The sequence below is a fragment of the Colletotrichum chrysophilum genome (assembly GCF_026319265.1).
Source record: "Colletotrichum chrysophilum strain AFK26 chromosome Unknown scaffold_388, whole genome shotgun sequence".
Classification (NCBI taxonomy): Eukaryota; Fungi; Ascomycota; class Sordariomycetes; order Glomerellales; family Glomerellaceae; genus Colletotrichum; species Colletotrichum chrysophilum.
In genome coordinates this window covers 1-10725 of record NW_026517675.1, presented here as the reverse complement: position 1 = coordinate 10725, position 10725 = coordinate 1, and the positions used below count along the sequence as shown (strand labels likewise).

Here is a 10725-nt window from a genome sequence, read left to right as displayed (position 1 = left end):
TGCTTGATTGAGGGATTTCCTCCTATCCAGGTCCGAGCGGGGTTCTGTCTTGTATTTACCCATCATCACCGGTTCTTGCATATTATTCAATGCATTTCTAGCATCCCTTTATCCAGACACAGTCGTTAATCCAACATATCCGACCTACCAACACCAAATCACAACGCTAAAAGCAACCGGGCGGATCTCCTCGAACCAGCAAACCGCACTTTCCTTATCGGGGCCTTTCCGTCATGAATTCCGCCACGCCCACCACTGCGGAGAAGCAACCCAGCTTGCTGATGCACACGAAGGAGCGTTGCATCACTCCCGTCCAGCGCCTGCATTCCCGTTGAGCCTCTTTCTCAAGACCCTTGCCAGTGCGCCGAAGCACAGGAAATCTATCTCATAATTGCTGGATAGTCGCTGAGCAATGTCGAACCCGCACGACACCACCGCCAGCGGCAAGGTCCAAAAGCGGAAACGGGTCCGCCCTTTGCCCGCGCATGTAAATGCGCGCAACCTGGCCACCGAGAAGAGGAAACGGTGTGAGATGAAGGAGAACATCATAGTAACATCGTCTTCTAGAATCAAGATGTAATTGGGGCATGGTGACTGACATGTGGAACAGGACCTGGCCCGCTTGGTACCGTCCCTCGCCAACGCCCGCCGTTTAAACAAAGTCCTCATCGTCAACGAGAGCATCAAGCACTTCCGTACCCAGCGGGACATGTGTCTAGACGCCGCTGAGGACATGCAGGACCTGATTGCGGAGAACCGGCGCCTTGCGGCTGAGATTAATGCGATGCGCACCCAGACTGGGCAGCCCCTCGTTGAGCCAAGGCCAGTCTCAGAGGCGATGACGCAGTTGATGAGCGTCAAGGATGAGGTCTACGGTGTCTTTAACAACGGGTTCGGCGACAACTGGGCCACCGAGGCTGACGAGAACCAGCGCTCGAGGAGCGGTACGGCGGATCAAGACCTGCAACTGGGGTTGTTTCCACCGGGGGAGCAGACGTATCTTGCGCAACTGTCGCCGCCGGATGAACTCACGCTGGGAAACGAGATCCCATTCACGATGCCGCCGCCACCATTTTCGGCGCAACCAGAAGTGCCCTGGGGACTTCCAACAACAGATGTTACAAGGCAGGTGCCAGCAGTCCCGGGCCTGGATATGTTTGGGTCCACGACTGTTCCCGAGAGCCAAGCCCTGGGAGAAGCTGCATATCCAACAACGTTTGACGCTCTGTCACCATCTTGGACTCAAGGTGTCGACATGGGTGTGACCCATTCCATGCCATATTTGCTTCACGGAAACCAGGAACTTGAATCCTTTGGACTGAGTCAACCATGAATTACCACTTTCGAAGCACCTCAACTACGCCATCTTCTCAACATGACCTTCCAACTCCGTCTGAATATACGCAAACAACGCCTCCTGAAGCTCGCGGTTCTGGCTCGCCTTAGATCCCGACTCCGCCTTCCCAACCGGGCCGTAGTACTGCCCACTCTTCGCTTCCGGGCTGACAGCCGCCCAGATCTGGGACAGCGCGCCCTTCTCAACAGGCGTAGCGAAAGCAATGGCTGCATACAGAAACGGGCGCAGGAAGAACCCCGCCGAGGCGTGATGGAGGTTCGTCGCGACCATGCCGGGGTGCACGGGGATAATCTTGACACTCTGCTCTCTCTCCGCCAGGGCCTTGGCGTAGTGCAAATCAGCCAGTTTGGAAATCGTGTAGCGCTGCGTCGTCGCGCGGTCGGGCATCGTGGTGCGGAATTCGGCAAAGTTGTAAACGTTGCTCGGCGCCATAGAGTGGGATGCAGATCCGAGCATCACGACGCGTGTTTCGCGGTTGACTTCGGAGGTCTCGCGCATGGTGGGGAGGAGCAGCTGGGTGAAGAGCGCGGGGCCGACGACGTTGGTGCCGAATTGGATCTCGTAGCCGTCTTTCGTGAGGCCCTCTGCGGTCATCATGATACCTGCGTTGTTGACGAGGATGTCGAGGCGGGTTTCTTGGGAGAGGAAGGCGGAAGCGGCGGCTTTCACGCTCTTGAGGGATGCGAGGTCGAGCTTGAGGAAGCTGATATTCTTTGCGGCGGGGTTTGCCGTCTGGATGTCCTTGATGGCTTGCTCGGCTTTCTCTTGCGACCTGGCGGCGAGGTAGATGCGGGCGGCATTGCGGGATGCGAGCTGCTTCACCGTTTCGAACCCCAGTCCTGCGTTTCCGCCGGTGACGATGATGATTTGGTCTTTGAGTTCAGGAATATCTTCCTGGCGAAATTGAGGCATGATGGCGGTGTCGAGTTGCAGAAGTCTTTGGAACCAGTGGTAGACCACGACAAGCAGAGAGACGGAGGTCAAGAACTAAATCGAAGTGATTTGAAGAGCATAGCGACAAACCGCAACAATATTTTTGAAGGTGGCACTACGACTTATATACTAGCAGACTATGACAGAATTTTGACCATTCAAGGCATCAAGTACATGACGAGGCAAGACGACTACGAGCGGAGTTTAAACATGGCCGGAGCTATCCCGAGGCAGAAAGCCAGTACTTCCGGCACTGTAAGTATAGGAATAGACATCAAGACTTCTAGCGGAGTTTGAAGATGCAGCTAGCACGCCATGAGGCTCAATAGTCCCTGCATTGTCCTCGGACTTTGTCCTCGTTCCGACTTCCAAGGTTGAATGGGGGCCAAGATCTCATCTCGGGCCCACGCTAGACAGGGGAGTAATTAAGCAATCCACCTGAGGCCCAGGGTCGAGCAGGCATTACCGCAGCACCCAGGGAACCAACATGCCTCTCTCACTCCCCATTGGTCATGATGGATGTGTGTCTCAGTTTTGACTGCTTACGCCCCTGCTGCGGGCTACATTATCGAAATCATGGACATGCATGAGAGCTCCAATCTATCACGTGCATGTCCTTCCGTCCCTGGTACCTCTATCTTCCTCTCATAGATTTTCTGCTTTCCTCCATCAATGTTCTGCTTTTTCCTCCTCCAACATCTTGCATTCCCACTCTCATTGCCACCATGCATCTCATTCTCACGGGGGCCACCGGCCTCGTCGGATCCAGCGTCCTCGACGCGATGCTCAAGTCCAAGGACGTCACCAAGATCTCAATCCTCAGCCGAAGACCGGTGCCCATGGTGGGAAACAATCCGAAGGCCAACGTGATCATCCACAAAGACTTTGAAACCTTTGACCCCAGCGTCCTTGCCAAGGTCGACGATGCCGACGGTGTGGTCTGGGCGCTGGGCATCAGCCAGACAAAAGTCACCAAAGAGTATAATCTTTGCGCCTTTGCAATATGCATCATTGGTAGCTAACACGAGCGCAGAGAATACGTCAAAATCACAAACGACTATCCTCTCGCGGCCGCAGCGGCCTTTTCAAAAATACCGTCCACCGACGACAAGCCGTTCCGCTTCGTGTACGTCTCGAGCGGCGGCGCAACTGCGACTCCGGGCCTCTTCACACCGTACTACGGCGTGGTGAAAGGCGAGGCAGAGGTGGCGCTGGCCAAGCTGCGGACGTCGAAATTCAACGTCGAGTCTGTGCGGCCGATGGGTGTTGATCCGTCTAACCATGAAGCCATCAAGCCGTACATCCCAGATCCAGGTTTTACTTACCATGCGATGAGTGCCGTTCTGGTACCGATAATGAGGTCAGCACTACGGCGGCAACATACCCCGACGGAACACTTGGGGCCGTTCCTGGTGGATTTGGCGTGTGGGAAACATGATAAACAGCTGGGCGCCGGTGGAGATGGCATCACGACGGTTAATGGGTCGAGGATTCTGGATAATTGGGCATTTCGAAGGTTACACGGACTCACTTAGAAAGACGATACCCAATCTGCCTAACTCAATACAAATTCAAGACATCTTGCACCCCTCTTTCGCCTCCAGTAGTTTGTCGATTCCAGCACTTCATCGCAGCCATGCAACAAGGGGCCCCATTTTGAAAAGAACTCGGCGCTAAACTCCCACCCTGCGGCGTCCCAAGACTCGCCCCATACGACGAGAGCCGCGTTCGTCCCGTCCTCGAGATTCAGCAGCTCGCAGCAGAGCGTTTCGCACAAGACGTCCTCATCATATATCCCCGCCTCAATGCCCCGCAGTATGTTATCCCGCATCTTCGGAATGGGGAACAGATCCAGCCATGAATAATGCGTCACAGTCCTTTGCAGTTCGGTCGGACGCAGCGTTTCGGGAAGGTTCGACCGATCTGGTGTATTAGGCCCTTGATAGTTGAACAGGGAACAAAATTCGTCCGTTTCTAGCATCTCGAATGGTATTTGCAGCATCAGCGCGTTGCGGGCCAGCGCGTCAAAGGTGTTTAGCCGCGTCACGAGCGGCAGGTCGCGCGCCGCAGGCAGGTTCAGGCCCCAGTTGGTAAACGCCATCTGCAGGAACTCCTTGATTCTCTCGTGGAGCCCGGTGCACCTGACGAGGACTAACAGTGGGAGCTGATCAATGACGGCTGTGAAGAGCTGAGCTTGCTCTTGGCGGGAGGTCGTAGACTGGATGACGGCCGAGACGCTCGGTTTCGGGCCACCAGCCGCAGCAGCTTTAGACGTCACGTCGAGACCGGCATGTAGTGCTACAGGGAACTTCTCGAGCCGCTTTTTGGCACCTAATTTCGAAGTTGTTGGTACAACCGCCTGCATACGTACGTCGGTACTTCGACCACTATCCCGAGGCCGTCGCATCTCCGTCTGGGTGTGGGTAGCACTCACGATACGCTCGTTGGTGGAGCCGGTTCTGCCGTTTCCTTCGCTCTCTGGAGCTGCTCACTCCAGCCCATTCGTCATCCTTGTCCCAGATGTTTGAGGATTCCGCGGACATTGCTCCTTATTCCCAGAATCTGTGCGTTTTCGTGTGTCAAAGCTGGATCGAGATGCTGCCTCAATGCGGGTGCGAACGAAGTTGGGAGAGGGAGAGGTTGGTCATTTCTCGGAGCAGGCAATATGAGACCTGTGGAACCGGCGGACGCTAACTCGTTGGGCTGAGCCGTATGTGGACTCATGTGGATTGCTTACGCCCCTGTCACCGAGGAGTGGATAGGGTATCCTTGTTTGTGGGAACAGCCAGGTTGGATTTCCTGCCCCGCCAGGCTGGGGTCCCGCACGCTGGGTGGGGGCTGATTCTCCGTACCCCTGCCTCATTACATGGACCAGCAGCGGAGAAAAGATCTTTGTTGCAACTGACGCTCAGAAGCCTTTGCATGTACACTGACTGAAGGGCTCTTACATCGTCCCCTTTCGGTGTCATGAGGCTTCAATTGGGCAGTACTGATGAAGCTATACCTTCGAAGAGTTAATATGGTCTTGGGTACATACATGACATCGGCCATTGATACGGTGGGGTGAGGAAGAACATGGTGATGATGTCGAATCTTCATAGCCAAGATACCAAGACAATGCGTTAATGACGTCGCTCATATTACGAGAGACTCAACGAAACGAGGTCTTACAGTATGCAATGTAGAGCATGTTGTTTGCACGGTAGATGTATTGAGACAATTCCCAGTAACCCGCAGAGTCTCTGGAAGTACCTTTCTGAGCCTGAGTGTATTGGCTATGTATCTCTGGAAGTCATTTTTCACTCGACGCTGTTCCTCGGAGCCGGAGTCGGGCTTATTCCGAATCGGCTTTATGCCGAAGGGCGCCAAAACGTTGAGAGGTGAGCACAATCGCAAGGTTCAAGTAGCTCTGGATATTTACTAGCCAAAGTGGATAGACAAGATCTATGCACGATAAGATTCGCATGGTTGAAGAATCAATCCAACACCCTCTTCGAACTCATATTCTCAGAAGACGCTGATACCTCCATCGACGAGAATGTCCGCCCCAGTGATATAGCTTCCGGCTTTACTGGCCAATAGAATCACAGCTCCCGTCAATTCCTCCGGCTTGCCCATCCTTCCATAAGGGTTTCTCTGCTTCCAAGTCTGTCGATGCTCCTCAAGGCCCTCGCCCTCGTTCAGAATGGTGTCCATATATCCCGGACTGATACTATTGACTCGGATTCCATACCTCGCCCATTCAGCAGCAAGCGACTTCTTGATGGATAGGATGGCTGCTTTAGCAGCGTTGTAGTGAACCTGTGGCTGTGGGAAGTTTACAATGTGCGCCGAAATGCTCGCCATGAGAACGATACTCCCGCCACGCCCCCGGCTCACCATAGACTTCGCCACAGCTTGAGCGACAAGGAAAGCGCCGGTGGTGTTCACCTCGAGCATCTGTCGCCACTGTTCTGGCGTGATATCCAGTGCATGAATGGCAAAGGCAATGCCCGCGAAGCAAAAGCACAGGTTAATCGGACCGATGTCACGTTCAGCCTGTGCAACAGCCTGCGACACTGCCTCAGCATCTGTCACGTCGACCTTTGTAAACGTGATTTTGGCATCGGGAAACTCGGATTTGAGGTCGTTGACAATTGCCTGTCCTGCATCAGGGTGAAGGTCAAAGATGGCGAGACCCTGGAGGCCGTGCTCCAGCAGAGCTCTGCAGGCGACGGAGCCGATGTCGCCGGCACCGCCGGTGATGATGGCGTTGCCGGCGACTGCGAAGCGGGCCGTGGCCCGCTCGGCTGGTGTGATATCGGGGATTGGTTGCGGGGGTGCGGTCTTGGAGGTGGCGGAACCATCGCTGAGTTGCATGGAGGGGGGAGCTCGGAACTTGAGCTGGTCGCGCGGAATGGACATAGTGTCGGTTTGCAGGAGCGAATGAGCGCTTAGGACTTATGAGACTTTCAATAGAGATAGACACGCAGGTAACAACCTATGTTAAATCAGACTTTGCAGTGGTTTAGGAGATGAATCGGAGAAGAATGTTGGCTTTCAAATGGCCTGTCAAGTTGGACGGGTTGTCCTTTTGAGCGAGGTTTCTTGTATTGCGACTTGTGCAAAACTAATCGAAATGTCACTGTATCCGCTTTTTGTGATCTGCGAACTGTACAGTAACGGCGGCTTCGTGCGGAGAAAGTTCTTCTGATACGGCCAAATGGTGTTTGCCATGCGGTTACTGTACAGTACCTGCAGCAAGGTGGCGGGGATGACCCTATCCGGCCACACGCTGATGTTTATGTCACTGGAGTGTGTTGGAACCATTGCGCCCGAAGGATTTTCGTCAATCATATTCGCCATGAACCAACCTAGTGCTGAGTAAAGAATTCCCTTTGACCATATCCATGTCGAACATAACGTCATTTTGTTGAGGTTTTTTCTTGTCAGACGTTTGACAAGCTTCATTGACTCGTCGCACAGTAATAATGGGAATAATATCTTATCGGCCTCCCGATTGGACATAGCCGAAATCTTACTGCGCAGTAACTGCATTAGCGTGGTCCGATTGGGTCAGCGTGTAACTCAGCCATTCACATGGATGGCCGAGTCGAGTCTTGGCTGACTGTGAGCGAGTGCGGGGGCCGATCACCGTTCGCTAATTATTCCGTTGTCCGCAGCAGCAAGTCAAGTTTATAGACGGACAAAATGGTCGTTCTAAAGTAAAGCAGGTCTAGTACGAATACATTCTCAGATGGCTTCAAGCTCTAGCAACAGGCTTGAGGTGAACTTTGAGAGGCCCCTTGTCCCACAGAATGAAGACCTTCTGTTGTCCCACCCAATCCCGACTCTCTTCCGCAAGCTCAAGGTCAAAACTCCAAATCAGACGAGCTAGAATGAGGCGCATCTCGACATACGCCAAACTGCTCACGTCAGCTACTGAATTGAATTCTCAAACAACACGAATGGCGGTGATGGCAGGGGTGATCTCACTTTCGTCCCAGGCAATTACGGGCTCCGATGTGGAAGGGCTGGAATGCGTCTCGGTTATCGGAAGCAAACTCTGGGTCGCCGAGAAATCTCTCCGGGCGGAAACTAAACGGATCTTTGAAGTAGGCTTCGTTGTGATGTATCGCCCATTGATGAATGGCGACAGTCATCTGCGTTGAAGTCAGTCAGCATCACAGCTTTAGTGTTGGGAATGTGCTCTTCGGACAGCTCACATTTCCAGGTATGAAGCGACCGCAGACAGTAGCGCCCTCTTTGGGAGTCACTCGCGGTAGACCCATCGAAACAGGAGGATAGATACGGAGAGCCTCGTCCAGGCAAGCTAGCATGTAGCTCAACTTGTTGACCGAGATGATGGTGATGTCATCTTCCTTTTCGAAGGTCGACCGAACTTCAGATACCAGCTTCTCAAGCGTATGTTGGTTGGTCAATAGATAATAAGTCACCCCGGACAGCAGAGTGGCTGTTGTTTCTGATCCTCCGATGACGAGCGTGTTGCTGTTGGCAGCGAGCTGGTCGAAAGAGAGACCCTGGAGTATACAAGTAAGTCAACGGATACAACGTTGTTGATGCATAAGGGCTACATCAGAGAACGACAGGTTAGGGCTTACGAGTTCATCCTTCTTCTTCAGCAATCCTTCGATGAGATCTGGTCTGCCTCCCTTACCGCCCAGGTCCATGCGTCGCTGAACCTTCTCTCTGGCGTTGTTGAGATTCTTCCCGCGACTCGCTCTTGCGGACTTGGTCGCCAACAGGTTGAGCATCAGCTTCTTCAGCCAGGGGTAGTGGTTGGCAGTTTGGACAACCGTCCCAAGCCGAGCTGAGATGAAGATTGTGCGAATCCAGGGATGATAATCTGACCTCTCGAGACATCCGAACGGTTCACCAAACGCAAGATCACCGATGATGTCGAACGTGGTGAAGTTGTACCAAGCCATCAGGTCAATCGGTTCGTCTTTGACGCAGTTCTCGTGAAGACGCTGGATGAAGAGGTTCACATACTGCATGATGAGGGGTTGCTGATCCCGCAGGCTGCGCTCGCTGAAGCCATGCGACATTGATCTCCTCAGCAATGCGTGCTCCTTTCCGCCAGAGCTGACAATGGTAGAAGGGATCGTCGTGACCGGGCGGTAGAACATCTGATATTTCTCAAATTCCGGCGCACCTGAAGATCGGTGGCCCATGATATCCTTCCAGGCGCTGACATTGTTGAAGGCGAGTTCATTGGGCGCTACTCGGACAATGTCGCCGTACTTCTTATGCAGCTCCAAGATGTCAAACGGAAGCGTGCCTTTGTTGAGTTTGTAGCCGAAGCCTAGTCGTGTGGCGCGGAGAAGGAAAGGTCCCGGAAAGCTTCGTAGTGGGTGAAGAAAAAGGTTGTAAAATACTGAAAATGCGAGATAGACCGCGATCTTGGCAAATGTCGTTAGATGTGGCCGTTTCAGATATCACGGCGACGGACTCACCAAGCCAACAAAGGCCAATAGGCCTGTCCAAATGTCGATCTGTAAAATCATTCCTGCCCTCTTCTATGTCAGGACAAATGAGTATGATGCTTCGTGGGACGTTTCTGGCCCAAATTTGCGTCCAGCGATAGGTGAAAGAGAATTTAAAGCATGTCTTCATCATTGCATTCATGTTTGATGGTGCATCTTTGGAATGCTCTTCGTCCTGATGAGGCGATCAACCCTTGTAACCCGAGAAATACGAGTATTGAAACCCGAATTAATGCGACCGCCAGGGCGCATTTAATCATCACTGCCCGGATTGGTGGGTTCCGGATGAGCAATATCCGGGGGTACCCTTGACAATGCTGGGACCGCGATTGCAGCTTTGACGAATCATTGGCAGATGCGAAAACGGGACAAGGATGCGAGACGAAAACGAGATACCCGGCAATGAGATCAGCCCGAGAGATCAGACGCAGCCTTTTAGAGCGCCAGCTTGCTTCATTCGGATGAACTAACGAAGCTCGTTCTTGTTGAAATCACAATGCTGGCGGCCTTGGAGGGCGACGGAGTTGAGGGCTGTCAAGTGGGGACGAATCCCGTTGTTCCAGCGTTAGGAATCCGGGGTTAATTTTGAGATTGTGGAACATTTCCAATCACCAGCGCCCACAGACGGTTTCGTTGCCATAAGCCTGTGTCGTAATGCGCGGCAAATCTGAAGCCAAATTGAAGTTCTCTACGGGGTTCGGGGAATAGGTACGGCATGTTCTCGGGACAAGGTTTTAGACCCTGGGCGTGCGCTGTGGCGGTCAAATACAACTCCGCAGAAACTGTAGGGCGTAGCAGATTCGGGGGCTAAATGGTCTTCGCCCTGCACAGCCAAGCCTAGAAGCGAAGCTTGGAGCCAAGCCCCTTCCTGCAATCACTGACAGGCTAGCTCGCAGATCTGCGGGACATCTCGTCGTCGTTGTCGTTATCGTTTCCGTGCTCTTGAGTCCAGACGAGAACATGATGATGATGATGATGGTGGTCCAGACGTAAGTCATGCATGGTTGTATTAATGCTGCGCCATATGGTAGACTTTGGCAATCTAGAAGTAAACCCAGGCTCTCTTAGTGAATAGGTCCTGTGTGAGCCCCATCAAGTGTCAGCAGGTGATGATTGACGGGGCCGGTTGACGAATGCCTTTCCGTAGATGGTACGGAATTTCACGTACGAAAATAGTGTGAAATCCGAGATGAGATCCATAGAGCGTTGGCTAGGTCGCAACCCCCAGAAGCGAGACAGTGGAATACCGTGAAAAGATAGAAGACAGAGACCATCGAATGGAGAATAAGCTGTGATTAAATCAAGTCGTCGCAGCGCTGCCGTTAAAGCCAATAAATTAAATAACGCCAAGATTTGACTGATTTGATTGCCCCTACGCCAGTATTGGTTGATTTGCCCTGTTGGCCAATATAACAAAGCAAATCCATAGAACACGTGACTCAAAGCCGC

General features: G+C 53.0%; 6 protein-coding genes across 6 annotated transcripts; 2 read left to right on the top strand and 4 right to left on the bottom strand.

Annotated features, from left to right (window-relative positions):
- Positions 1–412: 412 nt before the first annotated feature.
- Positions 413–1333, top strand: COL26b_014443 (uncharacterized protein; the record flags this gene model as incomplete). Its single annotated transcript, XM_053187014.1, has 2 exons — positions 413–550; positions 611–1333. The coding sequence occupies 2 exons, from the start codon at positions 413–415 to the stop codon at positions 1331–1333; spliced, it is 861 nt and encodes a 286-aa protein (XP_053029046.1).
- Positions 1334–1357: 24 nt separating this feature from the next.
- Positions 1358–2269, bottom strand: COL26b_014442 (uncharacterized protein; the record flags this gene model as incomplete). The annotated part of the gene is made up of 1 exon (XM_053187013.1): positions 1358–2269. The coding sequence occupies one exon, from the start codon at positions 2267–2269 to the stop codon at positions 1358–1360; it is 912 nt and encodes a 303-aa protein (XP_053029045.1).
- Positions 2270–3015: 746 nt separating this feature from the next.
- Positions 3016–3625, top strand: COL26b_014441 (uncharacterized protein; the record flags this gene model as incomplete). Its single annotated transcript, XM_053187012.1, has 3 exons — positions 3016–3269; positions 3324–3540; positions 3599–3625. The coding sequence occupies 3 exons, from the start codon at positions 3016–3018 to the stop codon at positions 3623–3625; spliced, it is 498 nt and encodes a 165-aa protein (XP_053029044.1).
- Positions 3626–3845: 220 nt separating this feature from the next.
- On the bottom strand, positions 3846–4833 carry COL26b_014440 (uncharacterized protein; the record flags this gene model as incomplete). The annotated part of the gene is made up of 2 exons (XM_053187011.1): positions 3846–4621; positions 4725–4833. 2 exons carry the CDS (start codon positions 4831–4833, stop codon positions 3846–3848), a joined length of 885 nt encoding a protein of 294 aa, XP_053029043.1.
- A 964-nt stretch (positions 4834–5797) lies between these two features.
- On the bottom strand, positions 5798–6694 carry COL26b_014439 (uncharacterized protein; the record flags this gene model as incomplete). The annotated part of the gene is made up of 1 exon (XM_053187010.1): positions 5798–6694. One exon carries the CDS (start codon positions 6692–6694, stop codon positions 5798–5800), a length of 897 nt encoding a protein of 298 aa, XP_053029042.1.
- Positions 6695–7761: 1067 nt separating this feature from the next.
- Positions 7762–8964, bottom strand: COL26b_014438 (uncharacterized protein; the record flags this gene model as incomplete). The annotated part of the gene is made up of 3 exons (XM_053187009.1): positions 7762–7932; positions 7996–8310; positions 8392–8964. 3 exons carry the CDS (start codon positions 8962–8964, stop codon positions 7762–7764), a joined length of 1059 nt encoding a protein of 352 aa, XP_053029041.1.
- Between the last annotated feature and the right edge of the window lie 1761 nt (positions 8965–10725).